Source organism: Vombatus ursinus, unplaced genomic scaffold (assembly GCF_900497805.2).
Source record: "Vombatus ursinus unplaced genomic scaffold, bare-nosed wombat genome assembly UNPS02014848.1, whole genome shotgun sequence".
NCBI lineage: Eukaryota > Metazoa > Chordata > Mammalia > Diprotodontia > Vombatidae > Vombatus > Vombatus ursinus.
Genome location: NW_020954626.1, coordinates 6,010,194 through 6,029,411, shown reverse-complemented (window position 1 = coordinate 6,029,411; position 19,218 = coordinate 6,010,194). Strand labels below are relative to the sequence as shown.

General features: G+C 36.4%; 1 protein-coding gene across 2 annotated transcripts in view; it reads right to left on the bottom strand.

Annotated features, from left to right (window-relative positions):
• The window catches only part of UNC13C (unc-13 homolog C), a 669,423-nt gene that overhangs the window by 74,386 nt on the left and 575,819 nt on the right, over positions 1 to 19,218 (bottom strand). For both annotated transcript variants that reach the window (XM_027840843.1, XM_027840842.1), the window contains 2 exons: positions 16,127 to 16,215; positions 6,042 to 6,191 (listed from right to left, as the gene is read on the bottom strand). In XM_027840843.1, coding sequence (XP_027696644.1) covers positions 6,042 to 6,191; positions 16,127 to 16,215 — 239 coding nt within the window. The remainder of the gene's footprint in view (positions 1 to 6,041; positions 6,192 to 16,126; positions 16,216 to 19,218) is intronic.

Sequence of the window (19,218 nt, the reverse complement as noted above, 5' to 3'; positions counted from 1 at the left end):
TGAGGGTAACACTGAAACCAGTGTGCATGATTTCTAAAGTGTAACTGAGCCTGCAAAAAAGATGATCTTATGAGATTCAGGGTCACTAGAGAATTCACCAAATTTTCACAGATGTTTATTTATTTATTTTTACTTCTAATTAGAAATTGGTATTCTTTTCGGGATCAATATTCTTTCTAAGAACAGCACACTAACCCTGAACACAGGATTGGAAATGAAATCATGGGAATAGAATTAGAGGTGTTCATAAAATATACACCAAGTACAAACTGGATTTTACTAGAGTAGGTTTATAAAATGGCAAGCTTTTCATGACATAGTCAAATCATAAATCACATAATTCACTCATCAAGTCACTGACAGTCAAGAGGGACAGGGCTAACTTCTACATTAAGCATTAAAAGGTGTGTGTGTATGTGTGTGTGTGTATGTGTGTGTGTGTGAACACACAAACAAAAGTTGCAAACATATCACAGATCTGGCAGTAGAATAGATTATAGAGGGCAAATCCTTCCTCACCATTTTGTAGATTAGGAAACTGTAATCTGGCTCCCACAACTATTCAGCATCAGAGCCATCAGACCTGCAAATCCTAATCCACCACTCTTTTCACTGTATCTTGCTGCAAACTTTCTGTATTCCATTAATAAATTTATGTAAAACAAGACAGAGGGGAAATGAAAAAGTAATTTTGTTAATGTGGGCTGTGTAGACCTTTAAACATGAAGTGGGTCGAATCTTTAGCCCAAGTGATCTATGTCCATATTGGGTAGATTAATCAGGTAATTGATAAATAGCTTTTATTCTAGATAGATAGAACCAGTGCAAGATTTTAAAATAGAGCAAATTCTCTATAACACTACAGTGAAAGGCTTCTGATGTAACAGCATAAACCATGGGAAAGATCACTGGATTTGGAGTCAGGCAACTGAAGTCTGAATCTGGGTTCTGTTTTTTTATTACCTGTAGAACCTCTTTATTTATCACTAATATATGAGTGATAGTAACACATTATCTTGTGTACTAAGGAAAACAGATTCAAGAGGGCCTATTTACATAATTAAAATCAAAATAGATTAAAATGTTAGGAATGATGCTCCTGCTAAAGTGATAAGATTACAAGAATCAGATCTTGTTGAATAATCCAATTACTCTACAATTGTTAATTGGGCACTTTGGAAGATGAAGTATTGTTTGCAGGCTATTTGAGACAGTAGAGAAAGAATTCATTAAATAGTTCTGGCTTGAAAGAGTGTGTGTATTCCCTCAACAAACCTAATTCAATGTACAATAATTCTCTCTTCTCTAATTGTGAATAAGAGATGTAGTGTGGAGTGGTATTTAGATGGCCTCAGAGCCAGCAAGACTGGTTTTATGTCCTGAATATACTCACTGTGTGACTCCAGGCAAGTCATTTAACCTGTCAGTACTCAGGCAATTTTCTAAGATATGTTGCTGAGTTGATACTGATGTCTATTGGTAGCAGGGGGTTTCTTTATCAGGGGTTCTCTATATTAATGAAATCACAGGCCTGATTAAAAGACAATAACAACAACATTGTAGATATAAACATATCTGAAATACAGTTATCCCTTCCACATCGCAGAAGTTGGGGGTGCAGTGCCCCCATGATCTGAAAAATTTGTGTAAAAGTTTTTTGGTTCTCCCTTTGTACCAGAAAAGAAGTCTAAATTTTTTCTTTTCCTTTTATTGGGTGCTTACAGTACCTTACTGTGAAATTTTGGTTAAGTATTTGGTCATAGGCTCTGTGTCATCTGCTGGCCTTTGTGTGTGGTCAACGGCTTCTGTAAAACTCCCCAGAAATTCCCATTTAATTTCTTATGCTAATCCATGGTATACTGTAACCTCAATGGGGAAAGTGGCTATGTAGAAGGGATAACTGTAACCACTAAACTTGGGTGTCTCCCAAGGCTATGTCATGAGCGTTCATCTTTTTTCCTTGATACAATTCATTTAGTGATCTTGTTGTCAGCTCCAGTGGATTTACTTATTGCTAGGCAGATGATTGTCAGATCTGTTTATCTAGTCCTAATGTGGTACAGTGGATAGAGTGCCAGGCCTGGAGTCAGGAAGACTCATCTTTATGAGTTCAAATCTGGCCTTAGATACCTAGTAGTTGTGTGAAAGTGGGCAAGTCATTTAACCCAATTTGCCTCTGTTTCTTCATCTATAAAATGAGCTGGAGAAGGAAATGGTAAACCACTCCAGTATCTTTCCCAGGAAAATCCCAAATGGGGTCACAAAGAGTCAGACATGATGAAAAAGTAACAACCACCACCACCTTTCTTTGGACCTTCAGTCTCACATCTGCAATAACCTATTAGTCTCTAACTGAATGTCCCTCATAGACATCTTAAACTCAACTTATTGAAAACAGAACTCATCTTTTCCCCCCAAACCCTCTCATTTTTGTAACTTCCCTATTAATGCTGAGAGCACTACCAACCTCCCAATTATTCAAGTTCACAAATAAGGTGTCAAACCTTAACTACTCACTCTCTCATCTTCCACTGCCAATCTGTTACCAAGTTTCATAATTTCTACCTTCGTAAGGTCCCTTGTATATGTCCTGTTGCAGGCCCTTATCACCACTAACCCTTGGACTGCAATAGTTCAGGTCTGATCATGTCATTCCTTCTCCCCTAGCCACATTCATATAAACTTATGTAACTTTGCGTTACTTTTAGGGTCAAATATAAATTCTCTACCATGCTTTTAAAGCCCTTCATAGCCCAGCCCCTTCCTACTTCTAGTGTTTTTACACTTTACCAGTGATGTTGACTTCCTTGCTGTTTTTCACAAACAACATTCTATTTCCCAGTTGTAGGAATTTTCAGTGGCTTGAATTCTCCTTCCTTATCTCTATCTTTTGGCCTTGAAGGTTTATTTCAGGTCTCAGTTAAAATTCTACCTCTATAAGAAGCCTTTCCCTATTCCTCTTATTGCTGACACCTTCCCTCTGTTAATTATCTCCAATTGGTCCAGTATATATCTTGTTTGTTCATAGTTGTTTGCATACAGCTTCCTGCATTAGGTTATGAGCACCTTGAAGACAGGGACTGTCTTTTGCCTTTCTTTGTGTCTCTAGCACTTAGTATAGTGCCTAGGAAATAGTAGGTGCTTAATAAATGCTTGTTGATTTGACTTGATAAATGTATCCTAATACACCTTATGTAATTTTTCACAGGGTTATCACTTTATGACATTGTTTTTGAAGATGCAGCATATGATGGAAATATTTCATGGTTGCAGAGATCTGAGTTTCTAAAGAGTATTTCCTTGTGAAATCACTTCTTCTCTTGTCTAAGGAATATAAAATCTCATGTCTTTTTCTGCCCCCCGATTACCATCTTTCTTTCCTCTAAGAAGTTCTTCTGATCCTACCTATGAACGTTTAACAAGTCATGCCAGACTAAACATGATGCTTTTGACTAGGTTACTAAACTGGAAGATTGGGGAAATAACATTAGATTTCATAGCCAAAGATTTTATAAAGTACTGATAGACTATTGTATTTATACTTATAAAGTATTATTATATTATTAAATTATAAAATATTTTATAGCCAAGCATTTTACAATCTATTTCCTGCTATTTGGGGGGGAAATGATGAAGAGAAATGAACTAGTGGAAAGTATGGTCAGGTTGATTCAGAACTGGGTAAATGGCTGGACCCAAAGAGTATTCCTTAATGGTCCAATGTTAACTTGGAGGAGGCCCTTAGGGTTTTTTGCTTGACCATTGCTGTTCTACTCTTTATCAATGACTTGAGTAAAAGCAAAGATGGCATGATTATTTCCAGATGGCACAAAGCTCAGCAGGCTGCCTAATGCTTTGGCTGATAGAGTCAGCATTCAAAAGGTTATTGATAGGCTAGAATATTGTTCTGAATTGAGTAAGATGAAATTTCAATCCATTCATCAAATAAAAAAGCATTTATAAAGCATCTCCTATGTGCCAGGCATGTGAATTAAAAAATTGTTGCCCTTAAATGGCTTAAATTCTACTGGTACTGCAAACTCAATATGAATAAACAGTATGATGGGACAACCAAAAAGGCTTAATGTTATTTTAGGCTATAGCAGTAGTGGTGGTAGTGGTGGTGACAACAACAAAAATAGCTAGCATTTAGATAGCAAAGTTTGCAAAGCACTTCGTGTGTTTTCTCATTTGATCCCTACAACAACCCTGGGAGGTAGGTATTGTTATTATCCCCATTTTACAGATGAGGAAAATGAAGAAGACAAAGGTCAAATGATGTGCTCAGGGTCACATGGCTAGAGTTGGGGGCAGAATTTGAACTCAGGTCTACCAGCCTCCAGCTTTAGTGCTTTATTCTCCTGAAGTCCTAACTGCTTCTAAAAGTACTCAGAAATAAGATAACGAAAGCACCACTATACTCTGCCCTGCCAGACCATATCTGGGGTAATATGTTCAGTTCAGGGGCACACTTTAGGAGGGTCACTTATAATACTTCATATAATAATGTAACAGAGGAAGAATGAGAAGAGGGGTCATGGAGGACCTCAAATTTGTACAATATGATGGTCAGTTGAAGGAAATGGAGGACTTAGCCTGGTTAAAAGAAGACTGGGCATAATAATTATTCTGAGGGTCTGAAGGACTGGCATACGAAAAAAGGATTAGATTTGTTCTGCTTGGCTCCAGATAGCAGAACTAAAAGAAGTAGGTAGAATCTACAAACAGACACAGCTAAGGGGGGCAGGGGAATCCACCTCCTTAGAGGTATATTAACAAAGAACAGGTTACCTCAAGACGTGCTGACTTCACCCACATTGTTCTGGGCCACACCTAGCTTAGGCCAATTCAGTGATTCAAGCTAAGGAGTAGGAGGCAACAATATGCTTGTGGATACAATTATTAATTCAAATGGATGTTACTCCCCTCCTCATTATTGCCCTGGTTCAGAAGGACATCCCAAAGGGCAGCAGGAATTCTGCTAAACCTCCACAGCATCACCTTCTCACAGGTTGGGCATTTTTATGCCTCGGGTAACAAGGAAGGAACACCAATGCAATGATTTAAACTCGAGTCTCTTGGCCCTTGTTCTCTTGAAAGGAAAGCAGACCGGTCAATATAAAACAGAAGTGGTGCCTGTAACAGAAAGTCTTCAAGTAGTGGCTGCATAACCATTTGTTAGCTATGTTGTAGAAGGGATTTTTTTTTTTAGTTTGGATTGGTCTAGCCGGCCAGTGACATTCCTTTCAAGTCTGACATTCTGTGATTGTGCATATAACTGAGTTTACTAATTAACGGTCAAGTATAGCAGTTCCTTTAAAATTGTATCACACAGAAAAGCATTACTTTAAAAATTGTTCTATTGGCTGTTTTCATTTTACAATACATTCTTCTACCTACCTCCATGCATTTTCAAAGGACATCTTCCATGCCTAAAATACTTTCCCCTACATATCTCTGCCTTTTGAAATCCATGTATGACTTAGATTAAACTCAGATGCCACCTCCTCAATGAGGCCTTCTCTGATTCCCCCAGGTGAAAGAGATCTTTCCTGACTCAAATGTATTAGAACATTTTTTTGCCTAGAACCCCTTCTTTGCCTTTATCACATTCTACCTTGTGACATAATCATGTGAGTATGCATCTTAAACATCCTATTATATTCCTTGAAGGCCGGCACTGTTTTTTTTTTTTTTTACTTTCCAATTAAATCTTTTTTATCACCATTTCTTAATATAGTGTTACACTCATAGGTTGCATTTAATAAATCCTTATTAAATTGTTGTAAAAGCAAGCAAAACCCATAGCAACTGAACTTGGAATGACAAATTGGACAGAACAATGAAAAGAAAATTAACTTCAATTCAAACACTTATTAAGCACCTCATACATGAAGGGCATTGCACCTGGCATGGAGGAAGATAAAAAAGATTAAATTTGACACCTCTTTGCCTCAAGGAGTTGACAGTCTGGTTTCACGATAAACAGAATCAAAATGAAATGATTCCCAGGGTAGTAGTTAAATACTTGAAGTACTTACGTTTTGTCCAAGAAATCCATAAGAGGTCTTAATACAATTTCTGCATCCATAGCTGCATTGTTCTTGTTGGAGGCAGTATTTCCATTTCCTTTCATCTGATTCAATTCTAAACTCATTTGCTTCACGCACTCTTCAATTATGAGCTGGAAACTAAACACATACACAACACCCCCCCCAAAAAAAGGAATTTTGGAGTGAAATTTCACCATGTTCAACCTCTTCCGTCAAATGTCTTAAACAGCTTGTTGGGGGCTGGGGTTAGGGTTGGGAAAGGGGTCAGGTCAAGTTTCATTACTTAAAGTGCTCCATAAACATGAAGATACATGGAAATGAGCAAATAATACTCAGTTTGTGGGCATGCTCACGACACTTCTGTGTGTAATTCTGACACAAACTACATCCTTAACTGTTTATGATCTCCCTCTGCTAAAATTAAGTTTATTTTGTTTGTTTGCATGTTTTATTCACCTAGAACTTAAGTTCCTTGAAGGGTGCCATCATTTGCCATTTTCTTCTTTGTATGCCTAGGATACAATGTCTTACACAAAGTAGGTGTTTAATAGATGATTGCTGAATGAATGAATTAAAAGAGCATTTATTAAATGCTTATTGTGGGCGAAGTACTGTCCTAAGCACTAAGGATATGTGTGCTTCTGCATGTGTATGTATACACACATATGTATGTATGTATGCATGTATGTATGTATGTATATGACAGCCCCTGCTTTCAAGGAGCTCATATTCTATTGGAGGAGACAACATACATGGAAGGTTTCAGTAGCCAGTCAAGTGTAAAGGTTCATAGGGTGCAGTGGCAAAGCAAATAGATGGTAATGCCTCCTCTTTAATGCCATTTTCACTGATAAAATCTTAATAGTTTTTGATTTTAAACCATTTGACAGAGCCAAGGACTTTGATGGCAGATTTTTTTTTTTTGGGTCTTTAGTAGCCATTGGTTATAGTCACATTGTTGAATGATATTGGTGCCACTGACTTTGGACAGTGCTTCTATATATATTAATTGATTACGTGTCTCATGATCTCCTCTGCCTAATTTAGTTCTAAGACTTTTCTTTTCCTAAGATATTTGGACATTTAACTTCCGTTTCTTTTCCAGGGATTGTAAAGAGAGCTAAAGAGCTTATTTCAATCTAGTGAAATACCACCAATGTAAGGACTCAATTATTTTTCTTCACTCCCCAAATTTTTGAATACATTTTAGAGATGATTGTGAGGCTAAGTATATTAGGAAAAGAAAGGAAGGTAGAAGTGGTGGGAAAGGAAAAAGGGTGTGAAATATTCATACCACTGGAAGAGTACTGAGAAAGGAGGGAAAATTAATTTTAATCATACATTCAAAATAGGGAACAAAGATAATATCCTCCTATCCCAGGCTGTCTTTTTTCCCCACTACTCATTCTGGCTAATGATAATAACAAGAAGTAAATAATACTAATAGATTCATTAGATTGCTATATTTAAGCAAGATAATTATTACCCTAATGATTCTCTCAAATTATCACTGTCATTAATATCTCAAAGCAATGAAATAATAGAAAGATAAATATGCCTTTTTAAGTGTGGAGTTTAAGAAGATCATAGGATTGGAATGAAGGGGAGCTTAGAGATTATCTAGTTCAACTTCCCTTTTTTAACAGATAAAGAAATTGAACTCAGATAAATTTAGTGTCTTGATCAAGGTACCCATAACCTCTGACTTTGAATCCAAAGCTCATTTTAATATACCACGCTACTCAGCAAAAGCTTATATTTCTGTAAAAAGATAGTTCTTTGTCATGTATTTCTAATGCAATCTCTTCCCCTTTATTTTTGATGCCTAAACAAAGAATGTCTTTAATGCTCTCTGAAAAAAATAAATCTAAATAAAGGGTACTATAGATATTTAATCAATTGATCCACTGTTCAGTCTTTAAAGATAACCAGTAATGCCTCTCTTCCTAATGGGTGGCCAAGTCATTGTGTGAAGGGAGGAGGAAAAGGGGATACATTTTTGCTATCATGGAAGAGAAATAGTCTCCCAACACTCTCTTCCCCCTGAGAAATGATATTTTCACTTCAGATGAGTGAAAAGTCATTCCAGTGTTAGAATCCCCTCAGGGACCACTGCTGTAGGCCATATCCTGGAATTATGGATCCATTTCACTACAGTACTCAAGATTCTGAGTGCCATCAACAAGGATAATGAAAGCATAACTGAAATCTTCATTCTACTCTGGAATTAAATGATGGTGAATCCACATTTGGGATACACCATGCAGATCTGCTTTCAAGGACTGTTGTTTTTCTCCCTTCCAATCATTTTGCAATTAAAGGAGGTCTTCTTTTGTGCTCACTTGAAATAAACAAATATTAAACCAAGCAATCTTGGACTTCATGGGCTCCCAAGAAACAAAAAAATCACACAAAAGTTCCTAGGAAACATACTTAATTGCTTTATTTATTCAGAATCATATCAGGCCAGCTTTAGGTGCCAAGTGCACATTTAGCAGAAACATAAAAGAACCACCCTTAGTGATGTAGATAGTTGCTTGTACAGCTTCCTGAAAGACAGTGCTTGGGTCTGAGCTCTCAAGTAAATGCTGGTGTTTGTCAATAAAGAATCTAGGCTTTTAATTGACTGTCTCAAATATGCCCTGAATTCCCTAAAAAGATACAGCAATAAAAGTAGCAAATGACAGAATTATTGAATCTTAAGCTTTAAAACACAAAGCAAAATTGATCTTTGTGCAATTATATACTTAATTTCTTTAATGGAAACAGCCAAATTGGCTAATTTGGAACCTGTAACTAATAAACACTTTGGGGCTTACATGATTCAAGTGGACATCAGAGCATGAATTAATCAGTTGCCTGAATAAGTCTTATCTACCTTGCTTCCTGTAGATAGAGCCACAGTGATAGAAGCAAAACCATATGTCCAAGGGTTAATTTCTCTGTTAAGTTTTGAGTATGTCAACATTGGTTAGAAACAGGTATCAGGTGGCTTGCTTCTATTTTTCATCATCATAAACCTAGATTAGTATTATTCTAGCTAATCTCAAACAAATCACCAGATAAAAGGCATATGGATGTAAGGTAGCTATATCTACCAATTTGAAGAATCTCACTTTTATAAAATCACTCTATATTACCACATAACACTCATGTTGGAGGATTATAATTTTTCATATTAATAACCTATTTCTTGGCCAGATTTTTTTCAAAGATCATTTCATATTTAAGGTTCTGTAACTTGAAGGTTTCTCTTTTAAAAATAAGAAAGCAGAACTCAGGGGGCCAATTTGGGTATATTATACCACAATCTGAAAAGAAACCTTATCTACTGGTATGTCAGGGCAGATCATAGAAATGAGCAGCACATTAGCCCCAGAATTAAATGGGAGGAAGGGAGTATTCTGGATTCCTTTCAGGAATTATAAAACATTTGTATTGATTCCAATATTCACTCACAAAGGTCCATCTTTTTTGTTGTTGTATTACATTTTTATTTATTTTGCTAAACATTTTCCAATACATTTTTTTGTCTTTGAATCTCTAGAGAGTTAGGTTGACATAATAGATAGAAAACCCACTTCAGCACCAGAAACTCTTTAAAAAAATCTTTTTTAATGTTTTATTTTTCCCAATTACATGTAAAACAATTTTAACATGTTTTTTTCTTAAAATTTTGAGTTCCAAATTATCTCTCTCCCTCTCTCCCCCCTCCATTGAGAAGGCAAGCAATTTGAAACAGGTTATACATGCGTAGTCATGCAAAACACATTTCGATGTAAATCATTTGGTAAAAGAAGACAGAGACAAAAAAAACCCAAACAAACAAAAATAAAGTAAAGAAAAGTATCTTTGCTCTGTATTCAGGCTCTATCAGTTCTTTTTCTGATGATGGACAGCAGTTTTCATCATAAGTCCTACAGAATTGTCTTGGACCATTGTTTTGCTGACAATCGCTAAGTTATTCATAGTAGATCATCATATAATATTGCTGTTACTATGCCCAACGTTCTGCTGGTTCTGCTCGCTTCACTTTGCATCTGTTCATGTTGTCTTTCCATGTTTTTCTGAGAGCATCCTGCTCATCATTTCTTAAAGCACAGTAGTATTCCATCACAATCATAATACAACTTGTTCAGCTATTCCCCAGTTGATGGCCATCCCCTCAATTTCCAATTCTTTGCCACCAGTAAAAGAGCTGCTATAGATATTTTTGCACACTTAGGTTCTTTTCCTTTTGTTTTTTGTCTCTTTGGGATACAAACCTATAAGTGGTACTGCTTGGTCAAAGATATGCATGGTTTTATAGTCCTTTGGGCATATTTCCAAATTGCTCTCCAGAATGGTTGAATCAATATACAACTTCACCAATGGTACATTAGTGTTTTAATTTTCCCATATCTCCACCAACATTTGTCATTTTACTTTTCTGTCATATTAGCCAATCTGACAGGTATGAGGTAGTAGCTCAGAGTTGTGTTAATTTGCATTTCTCTCATCAATAGTAATTTAGAGCATATTTTTCATATGATCATAGATAGCTTTGGTTATTTTGTCTGATAACTGCCTGTTCATATCCTTTGATGATTTATCAATTGAGGGATGGCTGTTGTTTCTAAAAATTTCACTCAGTTTTCTATATGTTTGAAAAACTCAGTGTAATTTTTTCCCCACAGTAATAATTACCAATCATGTATTTCCCTCCATCCTATTTCTCCCCTGTTTATCTTACTCTCTCTCTCCTACCCTGTCTGTTCTCAAAAGTGTTTTGCTTCTGACTTTTACCTCCCTTGTTTCAGTTCCCCTCAAACCTGCCCTTCTCTCATCTCCTTCCTTTCCTACTTTCCTGTATGGTAAGATAGATTTCTATACCCAACTGAGTGAATATATTTGTTCCCTCTTTGAGCCAATTCTGATGACCCCTCTCTGCTTCCCCCATTTCCTCTCCACTGCCTCTTTATGTCATTACAATTTTTACAATCTTTATGCCATGACAATTTATCCCATTCTGCCTCTCTCTTTCCCCTTCTCCTCATGCATTCTTCTTTTTCATCCCTTAATTTTATTTTTTTAGATGACCATACCATCACTTTCAACTCACACCTCTGCTTTCTATCTATGTATACTCCTAACTGCCCCAATAATGAGAAAATTTTAGGAGTTACAAATATAATTTTCCCATTTAGGAATACAAACAGTTTAATTGTATCAAATCCCTTATGATTTTTCTTTACTGTTTACCTTTTTATGCTTCTTTTGAATATTATGTGAAAATCACATTTTCTATTCTGCTCTGGTCTTTTCATCAGGAATACTTGAAAGTCCTCTATTTCATTGAATGTCAACTTTTTTTCCTTGAAGAATTATATTCAGTTTTGCTGGGTAGATGATTCTTGGTTATAATCCTAACTTTTTTGCCCTCTATAATATTGTATTCCAAGCCATCCAATCTTTTAATGTAGAAGCTGCTAAATCTTGTGTTATCCTAACTGTGGCTCCATGATATTTGAATTATTTCTTTTTGGTGGCTTGTAGTATTTTCTTCTTGATCTGGGAGGCCTGGAATTTGGTTATAACATTCCTGGGAGTTTTCCTTTCTTTATCTCTTTCAGGAGATGATTAGTGGGTTCTTTCAATTTCTATTTTATCCTCTGATTCTAAAATATCAAGGCAGTTTTCCGTGGTAATTTCTTGAAAGATGATGTGTAAGCTCTTTTTTTGATCATGACTTTCGAATCATAAATTGTTTATTTTCAGGTCAATTTTTTTTTCCCAACAAGATTTCATGTTTTCTTCTATTTTTTCATTCTTTTCATTTTGTTTGTTTCTTGATGTCTCATAAAGTCATTAGCTTCCACTTGCCCAATTCTAACTTTTAAGGAATTATTTTCTTCAGTGAGCTTTTGAACATTCTTTTTCCATTTGGCTAGTTCTACTTTTTAAGGAGGTCTTCTCTTCAGTGAATTTTTTGTATACCTTTTTCCATTTGGCCAATTCTGCTTTTCAAGGCATTCTTCTCCTCATTGGAATTTTGTGTCTCTTTTATCATTTGGCCTAGTCTGTTTTTAAGTTCTTGTTTTCTTGAATATTTTTGTACCTCTTTCACAAGCTGTTTACAAGCTGTTTACAATCTTTTTTCATGATTTTCTTGCAACACTCTCATTTCTTTTCCCAATTTCCCCCTATCTCTTTTACTTGATTTTCAAAATTCTTTTTGAGCTCTTCCATGGCCTGAGACCAATTCATATTTTTCTTGTAGGTTTTAGATGTAAGAGATTTGACTTTGTTATCTTCTTCTGAGTGTATGTTTTGATCTTCCTTGTCACCACGGGAACTTAAATGGTCAGAATTTTTTCTGTTGTTTGCTCATTTTCCAGCCTATTTTTTGACTTTTAACTTTTTACTAAATTGAGGCTCTGCTTCCCAAGTGGAGGAGGCACTGCCCCAAGCTTTAGCTTTTTTGTACAGCTATTTTCAGAGGTAATTCTGGGGACTTGCAAATTTTTGCCTCTTCCAAGGTGGTATGATCTAGGGAGAATTGTGTTTACTACTCGCCTGTACTGTGCACTGATTTACAAGTGACCCCATGCACTCTTTTCAACCCTGAAACTGTGACCAGGGTCCCTGCTCCCCTGTAGCTGAAAGCTCTGCTGTGCTAGCGCTCTTCCTTGCACTGGGATGAAGATCCAGGACTGCATCCCAGATCCAAGTATAGCCAGTGTAACAGAATCATGCTCCTGGTGCTGGCAAAGGCACCTCTGTAAATCTCCTTTTGACTCATTATCTGATCCCCTTACTGTCTCTGGGCTGAGAAGTCTAGAAACCACCTGCTACTGATTTAGTCTCCAAGGCTTGCTCCTGTTTTTCTGGGGCCTAGCCTGTGCTGGTGTGGTCGGTGCTGGACTGTGCTTCTCTTTTACTCTGGTGCAATAGATGTTTCCAGCTGAATTTCTAAGTTGTCTTGGACTGGAAAACTGTTTCACTCTGTCTTTTTGTGGGTTCTACCTCTCTAGAATTTGTCTAGAGTCATTATTTCAAAGTATTTGGAGGGGTTTGGAGGAGAGCTCAGGTAAGTCCCTGCCTTTACTCCACCATCTTGGCTCTGCCCAAGGTCCATCTTCTAAATAGAAATATTCTAATAGTGTTAAATAATGATCACAGAGATTAATTGAAAGGTACATATTAGGAGTGAGCAGCAACATATAACAAATATGGAACTTTAAAGTGGAACTGGAGAAAAGCTCTCATTATAGAAATATAAGATTGAAAAAGAAGATAGGCTGATCTATGAAGAGAACCTCTGAGTTCTTCCCATCAGAAGAAGGTGAGAATGGCCCCAAGTATGTTACTACACTATGAGTAGCAAACTTGTTGGAAGCCATAGAAAAGATTCACATAATGTGGGCAAGCATGGGTCACATTGTTGTCTCATCCAAATTGATAAGATTAGAGATCCAATTGAGTGTCTGTGTAATGAGTCCAGAAACAGGTTGATCACTTCATTTCCTATGACCACAATAGTCTCTCAAGCTTTTCGTGAATCCTAACTTCCTCTCATTTAAAAGTAAGTAATACATTGTTGTGGTTTTTGGTTATTGGGTTTGTTTTTTTTTTTTTTTGATTATTGTTTTTGCAGGGACTACTGTGAGGATGGCTGTAGACTTGTGATTTCATTAGTATATGAACTCACAACATAGAAACTGTCCACAAATTCTAGATCTGCACCTCATCCCTAAATTGTAGTCTTTAAAAGGTGCCATAAGCTAGTGACTTGACCATTGTTCCATAAGAAGCATGAGTCAAAGCAGAGCTTGAGGTCAGGTCTTTCTGACCTCAAGGCTGATCCTTTTACACACTATGCTGCCTCCAGGCTAAAGGTTGATGGATAACAGCATGTGGAGAGCAAAGACATGGAGAAAAGACAGGGCCTAAGAAAGACTGTTAAGTATTCCATTTCCTCTACTTTGCCTCATACCTCTGTCTAGCAGCCAAAAGGCTTTAAAAAACTGTTAACATATCTTACAAACACAGGTAGTCACATCAAGTCAAATAAATAAGTGATTATTGTGAATCTGTTTTATTGAAGGCACTGTGTGTGGAGGTACAGATCAGTTTAAGCTGCTTCTGACATTCAGGAACTTAAAAGTTTGATAGGAAACTATACACTTATTTCAGATGCAAGCATAATTTGAAGTTCATTATGCGGATATGTATGAAACAAGCTTTCTACCAAGTCAATTAGTCTTTCCAAATAAGCAGTTTCCAGTCTATCTTTGTCTTAGAGTCCCCTGGTCAGAGAAGGCTACTTTTGCTAACTTCCTGAAAGGCAAGTTTCTCTTGGAGAATTACACCTGCCCTCAAATCAAATCACAAGAATAGGAAGTTCTGGGTGAAGTCTAACTTAGAGTTCAATTTGCATAATATATGTATATATGACAAATACATAACACCCTGGGTCCTCTTCTCTCCCCACACTATTCTATAGAATTTATATCTGCTCCCATGGGAATTATCATCTTTGTTCACATAATTCCAAAATCTATATATGCAGCCCTAATTCTCTCCTTCTCTTGCTTCACCACCTGTTGAATGTCTCTCTACACCTGGATATTCCATGACCACCTTATCTCAACGTGCTCAAAATTGAATCTTATCCACTCTCTAATTTGACCTGTACCATCATCCAAAATTTCCTGTTTCATTGGAGGGGAGGCAAGTGTAATGAGCTTGGGATTTGAAATCAGAGTTCCTTGGTTCAATTCTCCAGTTTTGTTACTTGCTAACTGTATGACTCTTTGCAAATTATAGCACGTTCTTTAGACCTTCCTTTCCTCATCTTTAAAATGGGGGGGGGATGGTAAGCAGGGGGAGGTATGAACTCTGCTCCCTATTTACTTTGATATTTTTTTAAACAGGAATAAGGACAGGGACTGGACTTGTGATTTCATTAGCATAGGGAACTCCTGGGTGAGGAGATTCTCTTTACCAATGCAGACCAGCATATTAGTAAATGTTAGTCTGAACCTTGCCTGGAGTGTTAAAAGTTTAGGTGACTTATCTTGGGTCACAAAGCCTGTACATGCCAAAGGCAGGATATGAATCTAGCTTTACCTACTTACATAGCCAGCTCATTATCTCCTGTACCGTAATACCTCATTTGCAGTAGATATTTTGTATATATTTATATGAGTATATGTTGTTTCCCCCTGCCCCAGTAGGATATAAACTCCCCAAAGGGAATCATTGAATTCTCAATATCTAAGATAGTGCCTGGCATGTAATAGGTATAATATAGACCTCTTGAAATGTATCCATGGTCCATGGATATCTGGTTAAGAACACTTGCTCAAATGCAAACTTCTTAGCCTGGCATTTATGGCCATAGAAAATCTGCATGCAACCTATCTTTCCAGTTTTATTTCATATTATTCCCCTTCATATAGTCTACCTTCTGGTATTAGCTGTTTTCTAAACCTGGTATATTAAGTCCTGGTGATGTATTCCTTCCTTTCCTCCCATAATTTCTTGCATTGTGTTTTATGTAAATATGTACATGTTAATTCTGTCCCCTTCCCAACTAGAATGTAAGTCCACTGAGGACTGTGACTATCCTTTATTTTTTTTTCATTTTGTATCCCTGACATCTACCACAATAGCTTGCATCAGAGTAAGATTTTGTGAAGGCCTTACACACAGTAGGTGCTTAATAAATTCCCACTGAATGTGAAATCTTTGCCTCTTGTGTACTCAAATCCTAGTTTCTAGTAATTTTGCTTTCTGCTTCTTAATTACCAACTGGAGTCAAAAGCACATACAGCATATCTATGGAAGCATCATTAGTTACCATGAGAGATGATAGATTTGGCATCAGAGGGCAAGGGTTAAAATTCTGCCTCTGTTTCTTATTTCTTCTGATATCATGGGGTAGGACCTTTACCTCTCTGGGAATCAGTTTCCTCACCTGTAAAATGAAGATGTTGTACCAGATGACTTTGAGGGGCCCTTCTCTTCTAGCTTAAAACCTACCACTATGAAAATCATTGTTTTAGGTTCTTATCAGTCATGTTCATTACCTTTCACCGTAGGTTACGCTGAGCTCATCCAGGACCCCATTGAGTTTTACCTGAAGTTCTTTGAGAACACTACTAGCTTCAGGATCTAGCTGCAAAGAGACCAGAAATAATATTAATTGGGACTTCAGGTTAACACGGTCACAATTTTTTTGCAAGCACTGTGATTATTATAAAATAAACTATACATAATATGACTCACACATTTATTTTTGGAAAACAAATATGGAAACACCACCCAGATAAGGAAATTGTAAAACAAACCATGAGGGTCCTTATATATGAAAGGATGATTTTAAATCCATAGCATGCAGAAAAACATAACAGACTTATCAAGCTAAATAGCAAAGCCTTTGCATGCTACTGCAATGGGATTCAAAGCATGTAAGATCATATCTTTAGACTATAGTAGGCCTCTAAGCTAGAAAACTGAGAAAATGACATACTAGATAAATGTGTGCTGCTTCATAATATAATAGGATCCTCAACAATGAAGTGAGCAAATAGGGTCTCTAGGTACTAATGGGGACAAGCGCCATTTTCAAAGGCTGATTCCATTTACAATTTAATTCTTTGGTTTAAAAAAATTGCTTTTTTTAAAGAGTAGCTCCTATTTGAAGGTGTTTTCATATTTTTCCATAAATGGAATCAAAAGTAAACAAACAAAATGGAAAGGAACCACACCCTCCAAATGTTTCTGCAGGCTGTGACAGGATTGGCCTATGCTGGGTCTCACTTTCTGAATGCCACTGGGCCACTCAGAAGTGGATTCTTACCTACATCAAGTTCAGCAACTTGACCTCCCTTGGAAAAAAAAGCTCCTGGAACTGATTCTGGTAGCACTTGTTTCTGCATAGAAAAGGAGCTCATAGCAGAGGTCAGATTCCCTTTCAATAGGATAAGGAGAATTCTGCACAACACAGCAATGTTTCCTCTACCCATAATCTTTTCAGAGAAAAAAAAATCTATCTTTACTTGAGATGAAATGCAGCTTTTCCCCTTCTCCTCAAGTTTCAACATTTTGATCAAATATCTGAGATGACATTACCATGAAATGACTTCATGAAAGGGGTATAATTTTTTACCTTAGTACATCTAGGAAGGCAGTGACATTACATGGATAGATGATAGATGCCCTGGAGACTGAATTCAGTTTTTTAATTCTGAGAATCAATCATTTGTTAGTTGAGTAATAGGAGACCCAATCAAGCAGTTTTTTTTTGGTACAATACAATGCTTATAAAAATGAATGGAAGCTGCTTTACAAAAATGAAATGGGTTTGAATGATTCTTTATTTATGGAAAATTAGTATTTTGAAAATACTTATATTTGGTTTCATCCCTGTTGCTGTTTTCTAAATTGTCAAAAATTTGGAATTACTGGTAACATAATGATAAAATTGAATAATAAAGTAAAAAATGGTGTTTTGAATTTGAGTTAACATGTTTACACAAGGATATTTACAAGAATGTGCATATATGGATATTTATTACATTAAAACTAGCTCCATCTGTTTCTTATTTTGGATAAATATTTAAATTTCTATAACCTTGCAATCAGTATTTCATGAGCTCATAATCCTTAAAATGTCTGCAGGTTTTTCATTCTCATTGTCTTATTTGATTTTCAAGTGAAAGGCAGGAGAGATATCTTCACCCCCATTTTACAAATGAGAAAAGAGAAGAACAAAAAATTGAAATCATTTGTCTAAAGGTCACTTGATTCCTACGTCAGTTCATTTTCCACCTCACAAAAGAAACAAAGGGACAGGGAAAGGAAGCAGTAAGGTTACAGGATTATTGTCCCATCAGCCTTATAGTTGGAAAGAGCTTTAATGAACATCTTTTTTTGTCCCTTCTTCCCCAGATGAAGAACACTGAAGACCAGAAGGAAAAAATCACTTCCCGAAGGTCAAGAATCTACATTTTTCATTGCCTAATTTTCCTCTTTGATAAATCCAGAATGAAAACTTTTAGTGTGGAGGTATTTATTGTGCTTCAACTAGACAATAGGAAAAGCTTTGGAAAAGATAAATTAATAGTCAAAATTTACTGAAATATCAAGGACATTCTTTTTGATGTTGTTCATTATGGTCCAAAGTTTAAAACCAAACTCTTTCCTTAATGCTTTAATAGGATGTTTCTTAATGTTCTTAATGTTCTCTTAAAGACCAGCCTTAACCCCAAATCACTCCAGTCCCAGACCAAGCCCTACTTGGTCACTGTTTGGGCACTTATCAGCTCAGAATAAATGTAAATAACAATTGTTTCTGTTTTGGCCAGAAACCTCGAGGGTCTTCCCCTCCTAGATCTTTTTTTTTTTTTTAAAAAGGCCACTCTTTGCCTGATTTTTTTTATTAAGCCTTAATCATTGAATAAGCACTGCCTCAGTCAAACTGAGACCTGTTAAAGACCTTAGCTTGAAAAGTCCAAGGTTCCCCCCCGCCCCCGCATCCTGGGCCATCTCCAGTTGTTCTGATCTATATCTGGCCACTGGTCCCAGATGGATCCGGAGGAGAAAGTGAGGCTGATGACTTTGCACAACTCTCTCTCATTGAAATTCAATTCACTTGCATGTCATGGCACCACCTCCCTGATGTCACGGTTCTCTTCAAGAATGAAGAACAAAAAAGCAATAGGATGTTTAGAAAAAAGAGATACTTTCAGGGAACTTCTTCAATGTATCAAAAGAGTTAAAATAAACTTTACCAAGTACTTTATAAATCTAGTGACATGAAGTTTTATCCTATTTGTTACTCCTTTTTGGTGGGCAATAAGTAATATTCTCAGACTATGAAGGAACCATTAAGAATGTCTCTCACAGGAATTAATGAGATGGAGCATTCATTTATATGCCATACTGTAGTTGATTTTGATATTTCATTGTGTTGATATGATTATGAAAATTTGGATAGAAACTGAAAATTAAATTGATTTCTGATGAGCATAGGTCATATTTAACCAATCCTTTAATTCCATATCTTATCCAATTAGTCAATTGGCTAAGACCAGTTTGATTTTTGTTTAGAGTGGTTGATTTCTATTCCTATAAAATAGCTAATCTGATTTGATTGAATTTCCTTTTTTTTCTTTTT